The sequence below is a fragment of the Ascaphus truei genome, unplaced genomic scaffold, assembly GCF_040206685.1.
Source record: "Ascaphus truei isolate aAscTru1 unplaced genomic scaffold, aAscTru1.hap1 HAP1_SCAFFOLD_1205, whole genome shotgun sequence".
Taxonomy (NCBI): Eukaryota; Metazoa; Chordata; class Amphibia; order Anura; family Ascaphidae; genus Ascaphus; species Ascaphus truei.
Window position 1 is genome coordinate 78,482 of NW_027454076.1, and position 26,911 is coordinate 105,392.

The window sequence follows — 26,911 nt, forward strand, 5'->3', positions numbered from 1 at the left end:
CTGCTCTATATAACCATACTCCCGGTCTCTGCTCTATATAACCATACTCCCGGGCTCTGTTATATATAACCATACTCCCGGGCTCTGCTCTATATAACCATACTCCCGGGCTCTGCTCTATATAACCATACTCTCGGGCTCTGCTCTATATAACCATACTCCCGGTCTCTGCTCTATATAACAATACTCCCGGTCTCTGCTCTATATAACCATACTCCCGGTCTCTGCTCTATATAACCATACTCCCGGGCTCTGCTCTATATAACCATACTCCCGGGCTCTGCTCTATATAACCATACTCCCGGTCTCTGCTCTGTATAACCATACTCCCGGGCTCTGCTCTATATAACCATACTCCCTGGCTCTGCTCTATATAACCATACTCCCGGTCTCTGCTCTATATAACCATACTCCCTGGCTCTGCTCTATATAACCATACTCCCGGGCTCTGCTCTATATAACATACTCCCGGGCTCTGCTCTATATAACCATACTCCCGGTCTCTGCTCTATATAACCATACTCCCTGTCTCTGCTCTATATAACCATAATCCCGGGCTCTGCTCTATATAACCATACTCCCGGTCACTGCTCTATATAACCGTACTCCCGGTCTCTGCTCTATATAACCATACTCCCGGTCTCTGCTCTATATAACCATACTTCCGGGCTCTGTTATATATAACCATACTCCCGGGCTCTGCTCTATATAACCATACTCCCGGTCTCTGCTCTATATAACCATACTCCCGGGCTCTGCTCTATATAACCATACTCCCGGGCTCTGCTCTATATAACCATACTCCCGGGCTCTGCTCTATATAACCATACTCCCGGTCTCTGCTCTATATAACCATACTCCCGGTCTCTGCTCTATATAACCATACTCCCGGTCTCTGCTCTATATAACCATACTCCCGGTCTCTGCTCTATATAACCATACTCCCGGTCTCTGCTCTATATAACCATACTCCCCGGCTCTGCTCTATATAACCATACTCCCGGTCTCTGCTCTGTATAACCATACTCCCGGTCTCTGCTCTATATAACCATACTCCCGGTCTCTGCTCTATATAACCATACTCCCGGTTTCTGCTCTATATAACCATACTCCCGGTCTCTGCTCTATATAACCATACTCCCGGTCTCTGCTCTATATAACAATACTCCCGGTCTCTGCTCTATATAACCATACTCCCGGGCTCTGCTCTATATAACATACTCCCGGGCTCTGCTCTATATAACCATACTCCCGGTCTCTGCTCTTCCCGGGTTCTGCTCTATATAACCATACTCCCGGTCTCTGCTCTATATAACCATACTCCCGGGCTCTGCTCTATATAACCATACTCCCGGGCTCTGCTCTATATAACCATACTCCCGGGCTCTGCTCTATATAACATACTCCCGGGCTCTGCTCTATATAACCATACTCCCGGTCTCTGCTCTATATAACCATACTCCCGGTCTCTGCTCTATATAACCATACTCCCGGTCTCTGCTCTATATAACCATACTCCCGGTCTCTGCTCTATATAACCATACTCCCGGTCTCTGCTCTATATAACCATACTCCCGGTCTCTGCTCTGTATAACCATACTCCCGGTCTCTGCTCTATATAACCATACTCTCGGGCTCTGCTCTATATAACCATACTCCCTGGCTCTGCTCTGTATAACCATACTCCCGGGCTCTGCTCTATATAACCATACTCCCGGGCTCTGCTCTATATAACCATACTCCCGGTCTCTGCTCTATATAACCATACTCCCGGTCTCTGCTCTATATAACCATACTCCCGGTCTCTGCTCTATATAACCATACTCCCGGTCTCTGCTCTATATAACCATACTCCCGGTCTCTGCTCTATATAACCATACTCCCTGTCTCTGCTCTATATAACCATACTCCCGGGCTCTGCTCTATATAACCATACTCCCGGTCTCTGCTCTATATAACCATACTCCCGGGCTCTGCTCTATATAACCGTACTCCCGGTCTCTGCTCTATATAACCATACTCCCCGGCTCTGCTCTATATAACCATACTCCCGGGCTCTGCTCTATATAACCATACTCCCGGTCTCTGCTCTATATAACCATACTCCCGGTCTCTGCTCTATATAACCATACTCCCGGTCTCTGCTCTATATAACCATACTCCCGGGCTCTGCTCTATATAACCATACTCCCGGGCTCTGCTCTATATAACCATACTCCCGGTCTCTGCTCTATATAACATACTCCCGGGCTCTGCTCTATATAACATACTCCCGGGCTCTGCTCTATATAACCATACTCCCGGGCTCTGCTCTATATAACCATACTCCCGGTCTCTGCTCTATATAACCATACTCCCTGTCTCTGCTCTATATAACCATACTCCCGGTCTCTGCTCTATATAACATACTCCCGGTCTCTGCTCTATATAACCATACTCCCCGGCTCTGCTCTATATAACCATACTCCCGGTCTCTGCTCTATATAACCATAATCCCGGTCTCTGCTCTATATAACCATACTCCCGGGCTCTGCTCTATATAACCATACTCCCGGTCTCTGCTCTATATAACCATACTCCCGGGCCCTGCTCTATATAACCATAGTCCCGGTCTCTGCTCTATATAACCATACTCCCGGTCTCTGCTCTATATAACCATAATCCCGGTCTCTGCTCTATATAACCATACTCCCGGTCTCTGCTCTATATAACCATACTCCCGGTCTCTGCTCTATATAACCATAATCCCGGTCTCTGCTCTATATAACCATACTCCCGGGCTCTGCTCTATATAACCATACTCCCGGTCTCTGCTCTATATAACCATACTCCCGGTCTCTGCTCTAAATAACCATACTCCCGGGCTCTGCTCTATATAACCATACTCCCGGTCACTGCTCTATATAACCATACTCCCGGTCTCTGCTCTATATAACCATACTCCCTGGCTCTGCTCTATATAACCATACTCCCGGGCTCTGCTCTATATAACCATACTCCCGGTCTCTGCTCTATATAACCATACTCCCTGGCTCTGCTCTATATAACCATACTCCCGGGCTCTGCTCTATATAACCATACTCCCGGTCTCTGCTCTATATAACCATACTCCCGGGCTCTGCTCTATATAACCATACTCCCGGTCTCTGCTCTATATAACCATACTCCCGGTCTCTGCTCTATATAACCATTCTCCCGGTCTCTGCTCTATATAACCATACCCCCGGGCTCTGCTCTATATAACCATACTCCCGGTCTCTGCTCTATATAACCATACTCCCGGGCTCTGCTCTATATAACCATACTCCCGGTCTCTGCTCTATATAACCATACTCCCGGGCTCTGCTCTATATAACAATACTCCCGGTCTCTGCTCTATATAACCATACTCCCGGGCTCTGCTCTATATAACCATACTCCCGGTCTCTGCCCTATATAACCATACTCCCGGTCTCTGCTCTATATAACCATACTCCCGGGCTCTGCTCTATATAACATACTCCCGGTCTCTGCTCTATATAACCATACTCCCGGGCTCTGCTCTATATAACCATACTCCCGGGCTCTGCTCTATATAACCATACCCCGGGCTCTGCTCTATATAACAATACTCCCCGGCTCTGCTCTATATAACCATACTCCCGGGCTCTGCTCTATATAACCATACTCCCCGGCTCTGCTCTATATAACCATACTCCCTGGCTCTGCTCTATATAACCATACTCCCGGGCTCTGCTCTATATAACCATACTCCCGGTCTCTGCTCTATATAACCATACTCCCGGGCTCTGCTCTATATAACCATACTCCCGGTCTCTGCTCTATATAACCATACTCCCGGTCTCTGCTCTATATAGCCATACTCCCGGGCTCTGCTCTATATAACCATACTCCCGGTCTCTGCTCTATATAACCATACTCCCGGGCTCTGCTCTATATAACCATACTCCCGGTCTCTGCTCTATATAACCATACTCCCGGTCTCTGCTCTATATAACCATACTCCCGGGCTCTGCTCTATATAACCATACTCCCGGTCTCTGCTCTATATAACCATACTCCCGGTCTCTGCTCTATATAGCCATACTCCCGGGCTCTGCTCTATATAACCATACTCCCGGTCTCTGCTCTATATAACCATACTCCCGGGCCCTGCTCTATATAACCATACTCCCGGTCTCTGCTCTATATAACCATACCCCCGGGCTCTGCTCTATATAACCATACTCCCGGTCTCTGCTCTATATAACCATACTCCCGGGCTCTGCTCTATATAACCATACTCCCGGTCTCTGCTCTATATAACCATAGTCACGGTCTCTGCTCTATATAACCATACTCCCGGTCTCTGCTCTATATAGCCATACTCCCGGGCTCTGCTCTATATAACCATACTCCCGGTCTCTGCTCTATATAACCATACTCCCGGGCTCTGCTCTATATAACCATACTCCCGGTCTCTGCTCTATATAACCATACTCCCGGGCTCTGCTCTATATAACCATACTCCCGGTCTCTGCTCTATATAACCATACTCCCGGTCTCTGCTCTATATAGCCATACTCCCGGGCTCTGCTCTATATAACCATTCTCCCGGTCTCTGCTCTATATAGCCATACTCCCGGGCTCTGCTCTATATAACCATACTCCCGGTCTCTGCTCTATATAACCATACTCCCGGGCTCTGCTCTATATAACCATACTCCCGGTCTCTGCTCTATATAACCATACTCCCGGGCTCTGCTCTATATAACCATACTCCCGGTCTCTGCTCTATATAACCATACTCCCGGTCTCTGCTCTATATAGCCATACTCCCGGGCTCTGCTCTATATAACCATACTCCCGGTCTCTGCTCTATATAACCATACTCCCGGGCCCTGCTCTATATAACCATACTCCCGGTCTCTGCTCTATATAAACATACCCCCGGGCTCTGCTCTATATAACCATACTCCCGGTCTCTGCTCTATATAACCATACTCCCGGGCTCTGCTCTATATAACCATACTCCCGGTCTCTGCTCTATATAACCATAGTCACGGTCTCTGCTCTATATAACCATACTCCCGGGCTCTGCTCTATATAACCATACTCCCTGGCTCTGCTCTATATAACCATACTCCCGGTCTCTGCTCTATATAACCATACTCCCGGTCTCTGCTCTATATAACCATACTCCCGGTCTCTGCTCTATATAACCATACTCCCGGGCTCTGCTCTATATAACCATACTCCCGGGCTCTGCTCTATATAACCATACTCCCGGTCTCTGCTCTATATAACCATACTCCCGGTCTCTGCTCTATATAACCATACTCCCGGGCTCTGCTCTATATAACCATACTCCCGGTCTCTGCTCTATATAACCATACTCCCGGTCTCTGCTCTATATAACCATACTCCCGGTCTCTGCTCTATATAACCATACCCCCGGGCTCTGCTCTATATAACCATACTCCCGGTCTCTGCTCTATATAACCATACTCCCGGTCTCTGCTCTATATAACCATACTCCCGGTCTCTGCTCTATATAACCATACTCCCGGTCTCTGCTCTATATAACCATACTCCCGGGCTCTGCTCTATATAACCATACTCCCGGGCCCTGCTCTATATAACCATACTCCCGGTCTCTGCTCTATATAACCATACTCCCGGGCCCTGCTCTATATAACCATACTCCCGGTCTCTGCTCTATATAACCATACTCCCGGTCTCTGCTCTATATAACCATACTCCCTGGCTCTGCTCTATATAACCATACTCCCGGTCTCTGCTCTATATAACCATACTCCCGGTCTCTGCTCTATATAACCATACTCCCTGGCTCTGCTCTATATAACCATACTCCCGGTCTCTGTTCTATATAACCATACTCCCGGTCTCTGCTCTATATAACCATACTCCCGGTCTCTGCTCTATATAACCATACTCCCGGTCTCTGCTCTATATAACCATACTCCCGGTCTCTGCTCTATATAACCATACTCCCGGTCTCTGCTCTATATAACCATACTCCCGGTCTCTGCTCTATATAACCATACTCCCGGGCTCTGCTCTATATAACCATACTCCCGGGCTCTGCTCTATATAACCATACTCCCGGGCTCTGCTCTATATAACCATACTCCCGGTCTCTGCTCTATATAACCATACTCCCGGTCTCTGCTCTATATAACCATACTCCCGGGCTCTGCTCTATATAACCATACTCCCGGGCCCTGCTCTATATAACCATACTCCCGGGCCCTGCTCTATATAACCATACTCCCGGTCTCTGCTCTATATAACCATATTCCCGGGCCCTGCTCTATATAACCATACTCCCGGTCTCTGCTCTATATAACCATACTCCCGGTCTCTGCTCTATATAACCATACTCCCGGGCTCTGCTCTATATAACCATACTCCCGGTCTCTGCTCTATATAACCATACTCCCGGTCTCTGCTCTATATAACCATACTCCCGGGCTCTGCTCTATATAACCATACTCCCGGTCTCTGCTCTATATAACCATACTCCCGGTCTCTGCTCTATATAACCATACTCCCGGTCTCTGCTCTATATAACCATACTCCCGGGCTCTGCTCTATATAACCATACTCCCGGTCTCTGTTCTATATAACCATACTCCCGGGCACTGCTCTATATAACCATACTCCCGGTCTCTGCTCTATATAACCATACTCCCGGTCTCTGCTCTATATAACCATACTCCCGGGCTCTGATCTATATAACCATACTCCCGGGCTCTGATCTATATAACCATACTCCCGGGCTCTGCTCTATATAACCATACTCCCGGTCTCTGCTCTATATAACCATACTCCCGGGCTCTGCTCTATATAACCATACTCCCTGGCTCTGCTCTATATAACCATACTCCCTGGCTCTGCTCTATATAACCATACTCCCGGTCACTGCTCTATATAACCATACTCCCGGTCTCTGCTCTATATAACCATACTCCCGGTCTCTGCTCTATATAACCATACTCCCGGTCTCTGCTCTATATAACCATACTCCCGGTCTCTGCTCTATATAACCATACTCCCGGTCTCTGCTCTATATAACCATACTCCCTGGCTCTGCTCTATATAACCATACTCCCGGTCTCTGCTCTATATAACCATACTCCCGGTCTCTGCTCTATATAACCATACTCCCGGTCTCTGCTCTATATAACCATACTCCCGGGCTCTGCTCTATATAACCATACTCCCTGGCTCTGCTCTATATAACCATACTCCCGGTCTCTGCTCTATATAACCATACTCCCTGGCTCTGCTCTATATAACCATACTCCCGGTCTCTGCTCTATATAACCATACTCCCGGTCTCTGCTCTATATAACCATACTCCCGGTCTCTGCTCTATATAACCATACTCCCCGGCTCTGCTCTATATAACCATACTCCCGGTCTCTGCTCTATATAACCATACTCCCGGGCTCTGCTCTATATAACCATACTCCCGGTCTCTGCTCTATATAACCATACTCCCGGTCTCTGCTCTATATAACCATACTCCCGGTCTCTGTTCTATATAACCATACTCCCGGTCTCTGCTCTATATAACCATACTCCCGGGCTCTGCTCTATATAACCATACTCCCGGTCTCTGCTCTATATAACCATACTCCCGGGCTCTGATCTATATAACCATACTCCCGGTCTCTGCTCTATATAACCATACTCCCGGGCTCTGCTCTATATACCCATACTCCCGGTCTCTGCTCTATATAACCATACTCCCGGGCTCTGCTCTATATAACCATACTCCCTGGCTCTGCTCTATATAACCATACTCCCTGGCTCTGCTCTATATAACCATACTCCCGGGCTCTGCTCTATATAACCATACTCCCGGTCTCTGCTCTATATAACCATACTCCCGGTCTCTGCTCTATATAACCATACTCCCGGTCTCTGCTCTATATAACCATACTCCCGGTCTCTGCTCTATATAACCATACTCCCGGTCTCTGCTCTATATAACCATACTCCCGGGCTCTGCTCTATATACCCATACTCCCGGTCTCTGCTCTATATAACCATACTCCCGGGCTCTGCTCTATATAACCATACTCCCTGGCTCTGCTCTATATAACCATACTCCCTGGCTCTGCTCTATATAACCATACTCCCTGGCTCTGCTCTATATAACATACTCCCGGGCTCTGATCTATATAACCATACTCCCGGTCTCTGCTCTATATAACCATACTCCCGGTCTCTGCTCTATATAACCATACTCCCGGGCTCTGCTCTATATAACCATACTCCCGGTCTCTGCTCTATATAACCATACTCCCTGGCTCTGCTCTATATAACCATACTCCCTGGCTCTGCTCTATATAACCATACTCCCGGTCTCTGCTCTATATAACCATACTCCCGGTCTCTGCTCTATATAACCATATTCCCGGTCTCTGCTCTATATAACCATACTCTCCGGCTCTGCTCTATATAACCATACTCCCGGTCTCTGCTCTATATAACCATACTCCCGGTCTCTGCTCTATATAACCATACTCCCGGTCTCTGCTCTATATAACCATACTCCCGGTCTCTGCTCTATATAACCATACTCCCTGGCTCTGCTCTATATAACCATACTCCCTGGCTCTGCTCTATATAACCATACTCCCGGTCTCTGCTCTATATAACCATACTCCCGGTCTCTGCTCTATATAACCATACTCTCCGGCTCTGCTCTATATAACCATACTCCCGGTCTCTGCTCTATATAACCATACTCCCGGTCTCTGCTCTATATAACCATACTCCCGGTCTCTGCTCTATATAACCATACTCCCGGTCTCTGCTCTATATAACCATACTCCCTGGCTCTGCTCTATATAACCATACTCCCGGTCTCTGCTCTATATAACCATACTCCCGGTCTCTGCTCTATATAACCATACTCTCCGGCTCTGCTCTATATAACCATACTCCCGGTCTCTGCTCTATATAACCATACTCCCGGTCTCTGCTCTATATAACCATACTCCCGGTCTCTGCTCTATATAACCATACTCCCGGTCTCTGCTCTATATAACCATACTCCCGGTCTCTGCTCTATATAACCATACTCCCGGTCTCTGCTCTATATAACCATACTCCCGGTCTCTGCTCTATATAACCATACTCCCGGTCTCTGCTCTATATAACCATACTCCCGGGGCTCTGCTCTATATAACATACTCCCGGGCTCTGCTCTATATAACCATACTCCCGGGCTCTGCTCTATATAACCATACTCCCGGGCTCTGCTCTATATAACCATATTCCCGGTCTCTGCTCTATATAACCATACTCCCGGGCTCTGCTCTATATAACCATACTCCCGGGCTCTGCGCTATATAACCATACTCCCGGTCTCTGCTCTATATAACCATACTCCCGGGCTCTGCTCTATATAACATACTCCCGGTCTCTGCTCTATATAACCATACTCCCGGGCTCTGCTCTATATAACCATACTCCCGGGCTCTGCTCTATATAACCATACCCCCGGGCTCTGCTCTATATAACCATACTCCCGGTCTCTGCTCTATATAACCATACTCCCGGTCTCTGCTCTATATAACCATACTCCCGGTCTCTGCTCTATATAGCCATACTCCCGGGCTCTGCTCTATATAACCATACTCCCGGGCTCTGCTCTATATAACCATACTCCCGGTCTCTGCTCTATATAACCATACTCCCGGTCTCTGTTCTATATAACCATACTCCCGGTCTCTGCTCTATATAACCATACCCCCGGGCTCTGCTCTATATAACCATACTCCCGGTCTCTGCTCTATATAACCATACTCCCGGGCTCTGCTCTATATAACCATACTCCCGGGCTCTGCTCTATATAACCATACTCCCGTTCTCTGCTCTATATAACCATACCCCCGGGCTCTGCTCTATATAACCATACTCCCGGTCTCTGCTCTATATAACCATACTCCCGGTCTCTGCTCTATATAACCATACTCCCGGGCTCTGCTCTATATAACCATACTCCCGGTCTCTGCTCTATATAACCATACTCCCGGTCTCTGCTCTATATAACCATACTCCCGGTCTCTGCTCTATATAACCATACTCCCCGGCTCTGCTCTATATAACCATACCCCCGGGCTCTGCTCTATATAACCATACTCCCGGTCTCTGCTCTATATAACCATACTCCCGGGCTCTGCTCTATATAACCATACTCCCGGTCTCTGCTCTATATAACCATACTCCCGGGCTCTGCTCTATGTAACCATACTCCCGGGCTCTGCTCTATATAACCATACTCCCGGTCTCTGCTCTATATAACCATACTCCCGGTCTCTGCTCTATATAACCATACTCCCGGGCTCTGCTCTATGTAACCATACTCCCGGGCTCTGCTCTATATAACCATACTCCCGGTCTCTGCTCTATATAACCATACTCCCGGGCTCTGCTCTATATAACCATACTCCCGTTCTCTGCTCTATATAACCATACCCCCGGGCTCTGCTCTATATAACCATACTCCCGGTCTCTGCTCTATATAACCATACTCCCGGTCTCTGCTCTATATAACCATACTCCCGGGCTCTGCTCTATATAACCATACTCCCGGTCTCTGCTCTATATAACCATACTCCCGGTCTCTGCTCTATATAACCATACTCCCGGTCTCTGCTCTATATAACCATACTCCCCGGCTCTGCTCTATATAACCATACTCCCGGTCTCTGCTCTATATAACCATACTCCCGGGCTCTGCTCTATATAACCATACTCCCGGGCCCTGCTCTATATAACCATACTCCCGGTCTCTGCTCTATATAACCATACTCCCGGTCTCTGCTCTATATAACCATACTCCCGGGCTCTGCTCTATATAACCATGCTCCCGGTCTCTGCTCTATATAACCATACGCCCGGTCTCTGCTCTATATAACCATACCCCCGGGCTCTGCTCTATATAACCATACTCCCGGTCTCTGCTCTATATAACCATACTCCCGGTCTCTGCTCTATATAACCATACTCCCGGTCTCTGCTCTATATAACCATTCTCCCGGTCACTGCTCTATATAACCATACTCCCGGTCTCTGCTCTATATAACCATACTCCCGGTCTCTGTTCTATATAACCATACTCCCGGGCTCTGCTCTATATAACCATACTCCCCGGCTCTGCTCTATATAACCATACTCCCGGTCTCTGCTCTATATAACCATACTCCCGGTCTCTGCTCTATATAACATACTCCCGGTCTCTGCTCTATATAACCATACTCCCGGTCTCTGCTCTATATAACCATACTCCCGGGCTCTGCTCTATGTAACCATACTCCCGGGCTCTGCTCTATATAACCATACTCCCGGGCTCTGCTCTATATAACCATACTCCCGGTCTCTGCTCTATATAACCATACTCCCGGTCTCTGCTCTATATAACCATACTCCCGGTCTCTGCTCTATATAACCATACTCCCGGGCTCTCTGCTCTATATAACCATACTCCCGGGCTCTGCTCTATATAACCATACTCCCCGGCTCTGCTCTATATAACCATACTCCCCGGCTCTGCTCTATATAACCATACTCCCCGGCTCTGCTCTATATAATAATACTCTGGTGCTCTGATACCCGCTCTGTATAGTAAATGTGCTGATACTCCATACTCTCTGTCCTCGCTGCAGCCTCCAGGAACGTATCGGACTGGTGGCTCTCACACTGGATCTCCAACCTGCAGAATATGTCCGGAAACGACTCCCTCCTGACCCTGTCGCCCGCCGCCCCGTCTCCTCCGCTGCTTCTCTTCTCTCCGGGGGGGCTGGTGTAAGTGTCCATGTCCTTTTGGTATGAGGGGTACCAGTGGGTCATTAACCCAGAACGAGTGATAAATCTGAGGGGCTAGGGGGTCCCACATCATGGGGTCCGAGCGCTCGATGATAATTTCTTCATGTGATATGTCCGCCCACCGCCATTTGCATTTCTGCCTCCTTTGTGATGATGTCACAGACTTGTGTTCGCTTTCAAACCTGTTCATTATTTTTTCCTGTCCCTTTGGGTACTACTCAGCATGCATCTCTCCACACAGTACTTCTGTGAGAGGCCTGGCGCTTCTGAGTTATCTGTGCATTTAAGATTCAAGTGTTACATCCATACGTGAGCGCGGGCAAGATACACGGGTCACATCCGTACATGAGCGTGGGCAGGATACACGGGTCACATCCATACGTGAGCGCGGGCAGGATACACGGGTCACATCCGTACGCGAGCGCGGGCAGGATACACGGGTCACATCCGTACGTGAGCGCGGGCAGGATACACGGGTCACATCCGTGCGCGAGCGCGGGCAGGATACACGGGTCACATCCGTACGTGAGCGCGGGCAGGATACACGGGTCACATCCGTACGCGAGCGCGGGCAGGATACACGGGTCACATCCATACGTGAGCGCGGGCAGGATACACGGGTCACATCCGTACGTGAGCGTGGGCAGGATACACGGGTCACATCCATACGTGAGCGCGGGCAGGATACACGGGTCACATCCGTACGTGAGCGTGGGCAGGATACACGGGTCACATCCGTACGTGAGCGCGGGCAGGATACACGGGTCACATCCGTACGCGAGCGCGGGCAGGATACACGGGTCACATCCGTACGTGAGCGCGGGCAGAATACACGGGTCACATCCGTCCCTCCTCTGCTCCTCCTTACATCTTACCCTAATATCTCACTATACCCTCCTCTGCCCCTCCTTACATCTCACCCTAATATCTCACTATACCCTCCTCTGCCCCTCCTTACATATCACCCTAATATCTCACTATACCCTCCTCTGCCCCTCCTTACATCTCACCCTAATATCTCACTATACCCTCCTCTGCCCCTCCTTACATCTCCCCCTAATATCTCACTATACCCTCCTCTGCCCCTCCTTACATCTCACCCTAATATCTCACTATACCCTCCTCTGTCCCTCCTTACATCTCACCCTAATATCTCACTATACCCTCCTCTGCCCCTCCTTACAACTCACCCTAATATCTCACTATACCCTCCTCTGCCCCTCCTTACATCTCATCCTAATATCTCACTATACCCTCCTCTGCCCCTCCTTACATCTCACCCTAATATCTCACTATATCCTCCTCTGTGCCACCTTACATCTCACCCTAATATCTCACTATACCCTCCTCTGCCCCTCCTTACATCTCACCCTAATATCTCACTATACCCTCCTCTGTCCCTCCTTACATCTCCCCCTAATATCTCACTATACCCTCCTCTGCCCCTCCTTACATCTCCCCCTAATATCTCACTATTCCCTCCTCTGCCCCTCCTTACATCTCACCCTAATATCTCACTATACCCCCCTCTGCCCCTCCTTACATCTCACCCTAATATCTCACTATACCCCCCTCTGCCCCTCCTTACATCTCACCCTAATATCTCACTATACCCTCCTCTGCCCCTCCTTACATCTCACCCTAATATCTCACTATACCCCCCTCTGCCCCTCCTTACATCTCACACTAATATCTCACTATACCCTCCTCTGCCCCTCCTTACATCTCACCCTAATATCTCACTATACCCTCCTCTGCCCCTCCTTACATCTTACCCTAATATCTCACTATACCCTCCTCTGCCCCTCCTTACATCTCACCCTAATATCTCACTATACCCCCCTCTGCCCCTCCTTACATCTCACCCTAATATCTCACTATACCCCCCTCTGCCCCTCCTTACATCTCACACTAATATCTCACTATACACTCCTCTGCCCCTCCTTACATATCACCCTAATATCTCACTATACCCCCCTCTGCCCCTCCTTACATCTCACCCTAATATCTCACTATACCCTCCTCTGCCCCTCCTTACATCTCACCCTAATATCTCACTATACCCCCCTCTGCCCCTCCTTACATCTTACCCTAATATCTCACTATACCCCCCTCTGCCCCTCCTTACATCTCACCCTAATATCTCACTATACCCTCCTCTGCCCCTCCTTACATCTCACCCTAATATCTCACTATACTCTCCTCTGCCCCTCCTTACATCTCACCCTAATATCTCACTATACCCCCCTCTGCCCCTCCTTACATCTCACCCTAATATCTCACTATACCCTCCTCTGCCCCTCCTTACATCTCACCCTAATATCTCACTATACCCTCCTCTGCCCCTCCTTACATCTCACCCTAATATCTCACTATACCCCCCTCTGCCCCTCCTTACATCTTACCCTAATATCTCACTATACCCCCCTCTGCCCCTCCTTACATCTCACCCTAATATCTCACTATACCCTCCTCTGCCCCTCCTTACATCTCACCCTAATATCTCACTATACCCTCCTCTGCCCCTCCTTACATCTCACCCTAATATCTCACTATACCCTCCTCTGCCCCTCCTTACATCTCCCCCTAATATCTCACTATACCCTCCTCTGCCCCTCCTTACATCTCATCCTAATATCTCACTATACCCTCCTCTGCCCCTCCTTACATCTCACCCTAATATCTCACTATACCCTCCTCTGCCCCTCCTTACATCTCACCCTAATATCTCACTATACCCCCCTCTGCCCCTCCTTACATCTCACACTAATATCTCACTATACACTCCTCTGCCCCTCCTTACATATCACCCTAATATCTCACTATACACTCCTCTGCCCCTCCTTACATCTCACCCTAATATCTCACTATACCCTCCTCTGCCCCTCCTTACATCTCACCCTAATATCTCACTCTACCCTCCTCTGCCCCTCCTTACATCTCACCGTAATATCTCACTATACCCTCCTCTGCCCCTCCTTACATCTCACCGTAATATCTCACTATACCCTCCTCTGCCCCTCCTTACATCTCACCCTAATATCTCACTATACCCTCCTCTGCCCTTCCTTACATCTCACCCTAATATCTCACTATACCCTCCTCTGCCCTTCCTTACATCTCACCCTAATATCTCACTATACCCTCCTCTGTCCCTCCTTACATCTCACCCTAATATCTCACTATACCCTCCTCTGCCCCTCCTTACATCTCACCCCAATATCTCACTATACCCTCCTCTGCCCCTCCTTACATCTCACCCTAATATCTCACTATACCCTCCTCTGCCCCTCCTTACATCTCACCCCAATATCTCACTATACCCCCCTCTGCACCTCCTTACATCTCACCCTAATATCTCACTATACCCTCCTCTGCCCCTCCTTACATCTCACCCTAATATCTCACTCTACCCTCCTCTGCCCCTCCTTACATCTCACCCTAATATCTCACTATACCCTCCTCTGCCCCTCCTTACATCTCACCCTAATATCTCACTATACCCTCCTCTGCCCCTCCTTACATCTCACCCTAATATCTCACTCTACCCTCCTCTGCCCCTCCTTACATCTCACCCTAATATCTCACTCTACCCTCCTCTGCCCTTCCTTACATCTCACCCTAATATCTCACTATACCCCCCTCTGCCCCTCCTTACATCTCACCCTAATATCTCACTATACCCCCCTCTGCCCCTCCTTACATCTCACCCTCATATCTCACTATACCCTCCTCTGCCCCTCCTTACATCTCACCCTAATATCTCACTATACCCTCCTCTGCTCCTCCTTACATCTCACCCCAATATCTCACTATACCCTCCTCTGCCCCTCCTTACATCTCACCCTAATATCTCACTATACCCTCCTCTGCCCCTCCTTACATCTCACCCTAATATCTCACTATACCCTCCTCTGCCCCTCCTTACATCTCACCCCAATATCTCACTATACCCTCCTCTGCCCCTCCTTACATCTCACCCTAATATCTCACTATACCCTCCTCTGCCCCTCCTTACATCTCACCCCAATATCTCACTATACCCCCCTCTGCACCTCCTTACATCTCACCCTAATATCTCACTATACCCTCCTCTGCCCCTCCTTACATCTCACCCTAATATCTCACTATACCCTCCTCTGCCCCTCCTCACATCTACCCCTAATATCTCACTATACCCTCCTCTGCCCCTCCTTACATCTCAACCTAATATCTCACTATACCCTCCTCTGCCCCTCCTTACATCTCACCCTAATATCTCACTATACCCTCCTCTGCCCCTCCTTACATCTCAGCCCTAATATCTCACTATACCCTCCTCTGCCCCTCCTTACATCTCAGCCCTAATATCTCACTATACCCTCCTCTGCCCCTCCTTACATCTCACCCTAATATCTAACTATACCCTCCTCTGCCCCTCCTTACATCTCACCCTAATCTCACTATACCCTCCTCTGCCCCTCCTTACATCTCACCCTAATATCTCACTATACCCTCCTCTGCCCCTCCTTACATCTCACCCTAATATCTCACTATACCCTCCTCTGCCCCTCCTTACATCTCACCCTAATATCTCACTATACCCTCCTCTGCCCCTCCTTACATCTCACTAATATCTCACTATACACTCCTCTGCCCCTCCTTACATCTCACCCTAATATCTCACTATACCCCCCTCTGCCCCTCCTTACATCTCACCCTAATATCTCACTATACCCTCCTCTGCCCCTCCTTACATCTCACCCTAATATCTCACTATACCCTCCTCTGCTCCTCCTTACATCTCACCCTAATATCTCACTATACCCTCCTCTGCCCCTCCGTACATCTCACCCTAATATCTCACTATACCCTCCTCTGCTCCTCCTTACATCTCACCCTAATATCTCACTATACCCTCCTCTGCCCCTCCTTACATCTCACCCTAATATCTCACTATACCCTCCTCTGCCCCTCCTTACATCTCCCCCTAATATCTCACTATACACTCCTCTGCCCCTCCGTACATATCACCCTAATATCTCACTATACCCTCCTCTGCCCCTCCTTACATCTCACTAATATCTCACTATACACTCCTCTGCCCCTCCTTACATCTCACCCTAATATCTCACTATACCCCCCTCTGCCCCTCCTTACATCTCACCCTAATATCTCACTATACCCTCCTCTGCCCCTCCTTACATCTCACCCTAATATCTCACTATACCCTCCTCTGCCCCTCCTTACATCTCACCCTAATATCTCACTCTGCCCTCCTCTGCCCCTCCTTACATCTCCCCCTAATATCTCACTATACCCTCCTCTGCCCCTCCTTATATCTCACCCTAATATCTCACTATACCCTCCTCTGCCCCTCCTTACATCTCATCCTAATATCTCACTATACCCTCCTCTGCCCCTCCTTACATCTCACCCTAATATCTCACTATACCCTCCTCTGCCCCTCCTTACATCTCACCCTAATATCTCACTATACCCCCCTCTGCCCCTCCTTACATCTCACACTAATATCTCACTATACACTCCTCTGCCCCTCCTTACATATCACCCTAATATCTCACTATACACTCCTCTGCCCCTCCTTACATCTCACCCTAATATCTCACTATACACTCCTCTGCCCCTCCTTACATCTCACCGTAATATCTCACTATACCCTCCTCTGCCCCTCCTTACATCTCACCCTAATATCTCACTATACCCTCCTCTGCCCTTCCTTACATCTCACCCTAATATCTCACTATACCCTCCTCTGCCCTTCCTTACATCTCACCCTAATATCTCACTATACCCTCCTCTGTCCCTCCTTACATCTCACCCTAATATCTCACTATACCCTCCTCTGCCCCTCCTTACATCTCACCCCAATATCTCACTATACCCTCCTCTGCCCCTCCTTACATCTCACCCTAATAACTCACTATACCCTCCTCTGCCCTTCCTTACATCTCACCCTAATATCTCACTATACCCTCCTCTGCCCTTCCTTACATCTCACCCTAATATCTCACTATACCCTCCTCTGCCCCTCCCTACATCTCACCCTAATATCTCACTATACCCTCCTCTGCCCCTCCTTACATCTCACCCTAATCTCTCACTATACCCCCCTCTGTCCCTCCTTACATCTCACCCTAATATCTAACTATACCCTCCTCTGCCCCTCCTTACATCTCACCCTAATCTCACTATACCCTCCTCTGCCCCTCCTTACATCTCACCCTAATATCTCACTATACCCTCCTCTGCCCCTCCTTACATCTCACCCTTATATCTCACTATACCCTCCTCTGCCCCTCCTTACATCTCACCCTAATATCTCACTATACCCTCCTCTGCCCCTCCTTACATCTCACTAATATCTCACTATACCCTCCTCTGCCCCTCCTTACATCTCACCCTAATATCTCACTATACAGTACCCTCCTCTGCCCCTCCTTACATCTCACCCTAATATCTCACTATACCCTCCTCTGCTCCTCCTTACATCTCACCCTAATATCTAACTATACCCTCCTCTGCCCCTCCTTACATCTCACCCTAATCTCACTATACCCTCCTCTGCCCCTCCTTACATCTCACCCTAATATCTCACTATACCCTCCTCTGCCCCTCCTTACATCTCACCCTAATATCTCACTATACCCTCCTCTGCCCCTCCTTACATCTCACCCCAATATCTCACTATACCCTCCTCTGCCCCTCCTTACATCTCACCCTAATATCTCACTATACCCTCCTCTGCCCCTCCTTACATCTCACCCTAATATCTCACTATACCCTCCTCTGCCCTTCCTTACATCTCACCCTAATATCTCACTATACCCTCCTCTACCCCTCCTTACATCTCACCCTAATATCTCACTATCCCCTCCTCTGCCCCTCCTTACATCTCACCCTAATATCTCACTATACCCTCCTCTGTCCCTCCTTACATCTCACCCTAATATCTCACTATACCCTCCTCTGCCCCTCCTTACATCTCACCCTAATCTCTCACTATACCCTCCTCTGCCCCTCCTTACATCTCACCCTAATATCTCACTATACCCCCCTCTGCCCCTCCTTACATCTCACCCTAATATCTCACTATACCCTCCTCTGCCCTTCCTTACATCTCACCCTAATATCTCACTATACCCTCCTCTGCCCTTCCTTACATCTCACCCTAATATCTCACTATACCCTCCTCTACCCCTCCTTACATCTCACCCTAATATCTCACTATCCCCTCCTCTGCCCCTCCTTACATCTCACCCTAATATCTCACTATACCCTCCTCTGTCCCTCCTTACATCTCACCCTAATATCTCACTATAACCTCCTCTGCCCCTCCTTACATCTCACCCTAATCTCTCACTATACCCTCCTCTGCCCCTCCTTACATCTCACCCTAATATCTCACTATACCCTCCTCTGCCCCTCCTTACATCTCACCCTAATATCTCACTATAGCCTCCTCTGCCCTTCCTTACATCTCACCCTAATATCTCACTATACCCTCCTCTGCCCTTCCTTACATCTCACCCTAATATCTCACTATACCCTCCTCTACCCCTCCTTACATCTCACCCTAATATCTCACTATCCCCTCCTCTGCCCCTCCTTACATCTCACCCTAATATCTCACTATACCCTCCTCTGTCCCTCCTTACATCTCACCCTAATATCTCACTATACCCTCCTCTGCCCCTCCTTACATCTCACCCTAATCTCTCACTATACCCTCCTCTGCCCCTCCTTACATCTCACCCTAATATCTCACTATACCCTCCTCTGCCCCTCCTTACATCTCCCCCTAATATCTCACTATACCCTCCTCTGCCCCTCCTTACATCTCACCCTAATATCTCACTCTGCCCTCCTCTGCCCCTCCTTACATCTCACCCTAATATCTCACTATACACTCCTCTGCCCCTCCTTACATCTCCCCCAAATATCTCATTATACCCTCCTCTGCCCCTCCTTACATATCACCCTAATATCTCACTATACCCTCCTCTGCCCCTCCTTACATATCACCCTAATATCTCACTATACCCTCCTCTGCCCCTCCTTACATCTCACCCTAATATCTCACTATACATTCCTCTGCCCCTCCTTACATCTCACCCTAATATCTCACTATACCCTCCTCTGCCCTCCTTACATCTCATCCTAATATCTCACTATACACTCCTCTGCCCCTCCTTACATCTCACCCTAATATCTCACTATACCCCCCTCTGCCCCTCCTTACATCTCACCCTAATATCTCACTATACCCTCCTCTGCCCCTCCTTACATCTCACCCTAATCTCTCACTATACCCTCCTCTGCCCCTCCTTACATCTCAGCCCTAATATCTCACTATACCCTCCTCTGCCCCTCCTTACATCTCCCCTAATATCTCACTATTCCCTCCTCTGCCCCTCCTTACATCTCACCCGTAGTATCTCACTATACCCTCCTCTGCTCCTCCTTACATCTCACCCTAATATCTCACTATACCCCCCTCGGCCCCTCCTTACATCTCACCCTAATATCTCACTATTCCCTCCTCTGCCCCTCCTTACATATCACCCTAATATCTCACTATACCCTCCTCTGCCCCTCCTTACATATCACCCTAATATCTCACTATACCCCCCTCGGCCCCTCCTTACATCTCACCCTAATATCTCACTATACCCTCCTCTGCCCCTCCTTACATATCACCCTAATATCTCACTATACACTCCTCTGCCCCTCCTTACATCTCACCCTAATATCTCACTATACCCTCCTCTGCCCCTCCTTACATCTCACCCTAATATCTCACTATACCCTCCTCTGCCCCTCCTTACATCTCACCCTAATATCTCACTATACCCTCCTCTGCCCTTCCTTACATCTCACCCTAATATCTCACTATACCCTCCTCTGCCCCTCCTTACATCTCACCCTAATATCTCACTATACCCTCCTCTGCCCCTCCTTACATCTCACCCTAATATCTCACTATACCCTCCTCTGCCCCTCCTTACATCTCACCCTAATATCTCACTATACCCTCCTCTGCCCCTCCTTACATCTCACCCTAATATCTCACTATACCCTCCTCTGCCCTTCCTTACATCTCACCCTAATATCTCACTATACTCTCCTCTGCCCTTCCTTACATCTCACCCTAATATCTCACTATACCCCGCTCTGCCCCTCCTTACATCTCACCCTAATATCTCACTATACTCTCCTCTGCCCCTCCTTACATCTCACCCTAATATCTCACTATACCCTCCTCTGTCCCTCCTTACATCTCACCCTAATATCTCACTATACCCTCCTCTGCCCCTCCTTACATCTCACCCTAATCTCTCACTATACCCTCCTCTGCCCCTCCTTACATCTCACCCTAATATCTCACTATACCCTCCTCTGCCCCTCCTTACATCTCACCCTAATATCTCACTATACCCTCCTCTGCCCCTCCTTACATCTCCCCCTAATATCTCACTATTCCCTCCTCTGCCCCTCCTTACATCACACCCGTAATATCTCACTATACCCTCCTCTGCTCCTCCTTACATCTCACCCTAATATCTCACTATACCCCCCTCGGCCCCTCCTTACATCTCACCCTAATATCTCACTATACCCTCCTCTGCCCCTCCTTACATCTCGCCCTAATATCTCACTATACCCTCCTCTGCCCTTCCTTACATCTCACCCTAATATCTCACTATACCCTCCTCTGCCCCTCCTTACATCTCACCCTAATATCTCACTATACCCTCCTCTGCCCCTCCTTACATCTCACCCTAATATCTCACTATACCCTCCTCTGCCCCTCCTTACATCTCACCCTAATATCTCACTATACCCCGCTCTGCCCCTCCTTACATCTCACCCTAATATCTCACTATACCCTCCTCTGCCCCTCCTTACATCTCCCCCTAATATCTCACTATACCCTCCTCTGCCCCTCCTTACATCTCACCCTAATATCTCACTATACCCTCCTCTGCCCCTCCTTACATCTCACCCTAATATCTCACTATACCCTCCTCTGCCCCTCCTTACATCTCACCCTAATATCTCACTATACCCTCCTCTGCCCCTCCTTACATCTCCCCCTAATATCTCACTATACCCTCCTCTGCCCCTCCTTACATCTCACCCTAATCTCTCACTATACCCTCCTCTGCCCCTCCTTACATCTCACCCTAATATCTCACTATACCCTCCTCTGTCCCTCCTTACATCTCCCCCTAATATCTCACTATACCCTCCTCTGCCCCTCCTTACATCTCACCCTAATATCTCACTATACCCTCCTCTGCCCCTCCTTACATCTCATCCTAATATCTCACTATACCCTCCTCTGCCCCTCCTTACATCTCCCCCTAATATCTCACTATACCCTCCTCTGCCCCTCCTTACATCTCACCCTAATATCTCACTATACCCTCCTCTGCCCCTCCTTACATCTCACCCTAATATCTCACTATACATTCCTCTGCCCCTCCTTACATCTCCCCCTAATATCTCACTATTCCCTCCTCTGCCCCTCCTTACATCTCACCCTAATATCTCACTATACCCTCCTCTGCCCCTCCTTACATCTCAGCCCTAATATCCCACTATACCCCCCTCTGCCCCTCCTTACATCTCACCCTAATATCTCACTATACCCTCCTCTGCCCCTCCTTACATCTCACCCTAATATCTCACTATACCCTCCTCTGCCCCTCCTTACATCTCACCCTAATATCTCACTATACCCTCCTCTGCCCCTCCTTACATATCACCCTAATATCTCACTATACCCTCCTCTGCCCCTCCTTACATCTCACCCTAATATCTCACTATACCCTCCTCTGCCCCTCCTTACATCTCACCCTAATATCTCACTATACCCTCCTCTGCCCCTCCTTACATCTCACCCTAATATCTCACTATACCCTCCTCTGCCCCTCCTTACATCTCCCCCTAATATCTCACTATACCCTCCTCTGCCCCTCCTTACAACTCACCCTAATATCTCACTATACCCCCCTCTGCCCCTCCTTGCATCTCACCCTAATATCTCACTATACCCTCCTCTGCCCCTCCTTACATCTCACCCTAATATCTCACTATACCCTCCTCTGCCCCTCCTTACATCTCACCCCAATATCTCACTATACCCTCCTCTGCCCCTCCTTACATCTCACCCTAATATCTCACTATACCCTCCTCTGCCCCTCCTTACATCTCACCCCAATATCTCACTATACCCTCCTCTGCCCCTCCTTACAACTCACCCTAATATCTCACTATACCCCCCTCTGCCCCTCCTTGCATCTCACCCTAATATCTCACTATACCCTCCTCTGCCCCTCCTTACATCTCACCCTAATATCTCACTATACCCTCCTCTGCTCCTCCTTACATCTCACCCTAATATCTCACTCTACCCTCCTCTGCCCCTCCTTACATCTCACCCCAATATCTCACTATACCCTCTCCTGCCCCTCCTTACATCTCACCCTAATATCTCACTATACCCTCCTTACACCTCACCCTAATATCTCACTATTCCCTCCTCTGCCCCTCCTTACATCTCAGCCCTAATATCTCACTATACCCTCCTCTGCCCCTCCTTACATCTCACCCTAATATCTCACTATATCCTCCTCTGCCCCTCCTTACATCTCACCCTAATCTCTCACTATACCCTCCTCTGCCCCTCCTTACATCTCACCCTAATATCTCACTATACCCTCCTCTGCCCCTCCTTACATCTCACCCTAATCTCTCACTATACCCTCCTCTGCCCCTCCTTACATCTCACCCTAATATCTCACTATACCCTCCTCTGCCCCTCCTTACATCTCACCCTAATATCTCACTATACCCTCCTCTGCCCCTCCTTACATCTCACCCTAATCTCTCACTATACCCTCCTCTGCCCCTCCTTACATCTCCCCCAAATATCTCACTATACCCTCCTCTGCCCCTCCTTACATCTCACCCTAATCTCTCACTATACCCTCCTCTGCCCCTCCTTACATCTCATCCTAATATCTCACTATACCCTCCTCTGCCCCTCCTTACATCTCACCCTAATATCTCACTATTCCCTCCTCTGCCCCTCCTTACATCTCACCCTAATATCTCACTATACCCTCCTCTGCCCCTCCTTACATCTCACCCTAATCTCTCACTATACCCTCCTCTGCCCCTCCTTACATCTCCCCCAAATATCTCACTATACCCTCCTCTGCCCCTCCTTACATCTCACCCTAATATCTCACTATACCCTCCTCTGCCCCTCCTTACATCTCACCCTAATATCTCACTATTCCCTCCTCTGCCCCATCTTACATCTCCCCCTAATATCTCACTATACACTCCTCTGCCCATCCTTACATCTCACCCTAATTTCTCACTATACCCTCCTCTGCCCCTCCTTACATCTCACCCTAATATCTCACTATACCCTCCTCTGCCCCTCCTTACATCTCACCCCAATATCTCACTATTCCCTCCTCTGTCCCTCCTTACATCTCTCCCTAATATCTCACTATACTCTCCTCTGCCCCTCCTTACATCTCACCCTAATCTCTCACTATACCCTCCTCTGCCCCTCCTTACATCTCACCCTAATATCTCACTATACCCTCCTCTGCCCCTCCTTACATCTCAGCCTTAATATCCCACTATACCCCCCTCTGCCCCTCCTTACATCTCACCCTAATATCTCACTATACCCCCCTCTGCCCCTCCTTACATCTCACCCTAATATCTCACTATACCCCCTCTGCCCCTCCTTACATCTCCCCCTAATATCTCACTATACCCTCCTCTGCCCCTCCTTACATCTCACCCTAATCTCTCACTCTACCCTCCTCTGCCCCTCCTTACATCTCACCCTAATATCTCACTATACCCTCCTCTGCCCATCCTTACATCTCACCCTAATATCTCACTATACCCTCCTCTGCCCCTCCTTACATCTCACCCCAATATCTCACTATTCCCTCCTCTGTCCCTCCTTACATCTCCCCCTAATATCTCACTATACCCTCCTCTGCCCCTCCTTACATCTCACCCTAATCTCTCACTCTACCCTCCTCTGCCCCTCCTTACATCTCACCCTAATATCTCACTATACCCTCCTCTGCCCCTCCTTACATCTCCCCCTAATATCTCACTATACCCCCCTCTGCCCCTCCTTACATCTCACCCTAATATCTCACTATACCCTCCTCTGCCCCTCCTTACATCTCCCCCTAATATCTCACTATACCCTCCTCTGCCCCTCCTTACATCTCACCCTAATCTCTCACTCTACCCTCCTCTGCCCCTCCTTACATCTCACCCTAATATCTCACTATACCCTCCTCTGCCCCTCCTTACATCTCCCCCTAATATCTCACTATACCCCCCTCTGCCCCTCCTTACATCTCACCCTAATATCTCACTATACCCTCCTCTGCCCCTCCTTACATCTCCCCCTAATATCTCACTATACCCTCCTCTGCCTCTCCTTACATCTCCCCCTAATTTCTCGCTATGCACCATCCTGACTCTTGCGTTCTGCTCAAGGATGTCTTCTTTCTACCCCCTTTGTATCTAAAGCCCTCTCCCGCCTTAAACCTTTCTCACTTTCTGCCCCACACCTCTGGAATGCCCTTCCCCTCAGTACCCGACTAGCACCCCCTCTATCCACCTTTAAGACCCACCTTAAGACACACTTGCTTAAGGAAGCATATGAGTAGTGGCGTGTAACACGCGTCCCCCTTTCTGTGTGTGACCCCCAGGTCCCCCGTCACTATGCTGCAGTCTCCCTAGAAGAGTTAGGACAGTGGCGTGTAACACGCGTCCCCCTTTCTGTGTGTGACCCCCAGGTCCCCCGTCACTATGCTGCAGTCTCCCTAGAAGAGTTAGGACAGTGGCGTGTAACACGTGTCCCCCTTTCTGTGTGTGACCCCCAGGTCCCCGTCACTATGCTGCAGTCTCCCTAGAAGAGTTAGGACAGTGGCGTGTAACACGCGTCCCCCTTTCTGTGTGTGACCCCCAGGTCCCCCGTCACTATGCTGCAGTCTCCCTAGAAGAGTTAGGACAGTGGCGTGTAACACGTGTCCCCCTTTCTGTGTGTGACCCCCAGGTCCCCGTCACTATGCTGCAGTCTCCCTAGAAGAGTTAGGACAGTGGCGTGTAACACGTGTCCCCCTTTCTGTGTGTGACCCCCAGGTCCCCCGTCACTATGCTGCAGTCTCCCTAGAAGAGTTAGGACAGTGGCGTGTAACACGTGTCCCCCTTTCTGTGTGTGACCCCCAGGTCCCCTGTCACTATGCTGCAGTCTCCCTAGAAGAGTTAGGACAGTGGCGTGTAACACGTGTCCCCTTTCTGTGTGTGACCCCCAGGTCCCCCGTCACTATGCTGCAGTCTCCCTAGAAGAGTTAGGACAGTGGCGTGTAACACGTGTCCCCCTTTCTGTGTGTGACCCCCAGGTCCCCCGTCACTATGCTGCAGTCTCCCTAGAAGAGTTAGGACAGTGGCGTGTAACACGTGTCCCCCTTTCTGTGTGTGACCCCCAGGTCCCCCGTCACTATGCTGCAGTCTCCCTAGAAGAGTTAGGACAGTGGCGTGTAACACGTGTCCCCCTTTCTGTGTGTGACCCCCAGGTCCCCCGTCACTATGCTGCAGTCTCCCTAGAAGAGTTAGGACAGTGGCGTGTAACACGTGTCCCCCTTTCTGTGTGTGACCCCCAGGTCCCCCGTCACTATGCTGCAGTCTCCCTAGAAGAGTTAGGACAGTGGCGTGTAACACGTGTCCCCCTTTCTGTGTGTGACCCCCAGGTCCCCGTCACTATGCTGCAGTCTCCCTAGAAGAGTTAGGACAGTGGCGTGTAACACGTGTCCCCCTTTCTGTGTGTGACCCCCAGGTCCCCCGTCACTATGCTGCAGTCTCCCTAGAAGAGTTAGGACAGTGGCGTGTAACACGTGTCCCCCTTTCTGTGTGTGACCCCCAGGTCCCCGTCACTATGCTGCAGTCTCCCTAGAAGAGTTAGGACAGTGGCGTGTAACACGTCGTCCCCCTTTCTGTGTGTGAC

At 49.2% G+C, this 26,911-nt stretch overlaps 1 protein-coding gene across 1 annotated transcript in view; it reads left to right on the top strand.

Annotated features, from left to right (window-relative positions):
- LOC142475396 (ATP-binding cassette sub-family C member 10-like) overlaps positions 1 to 25,647 on the top strand; it is a 91,645-nt gene extending 65,998 nt beyond the window's left edge. The window contains exons 4-5 of the mRNA XM_075581311.1: positions 11,688 to 11,826; positions 25,617 to 25,647. Of these exons, the coding sequence (XP_075437426.1) occupies positions 11,688 to 11,826; positions 25,617 to 25,647 (170 nt within the window). The remainder of the gene's footprint in view (positions 1 to 11,687; positions 11,827 to 25,616) is intronic.
- Positions 25,648 to 26,911: the final 1,264 nt, after the last annotated feature.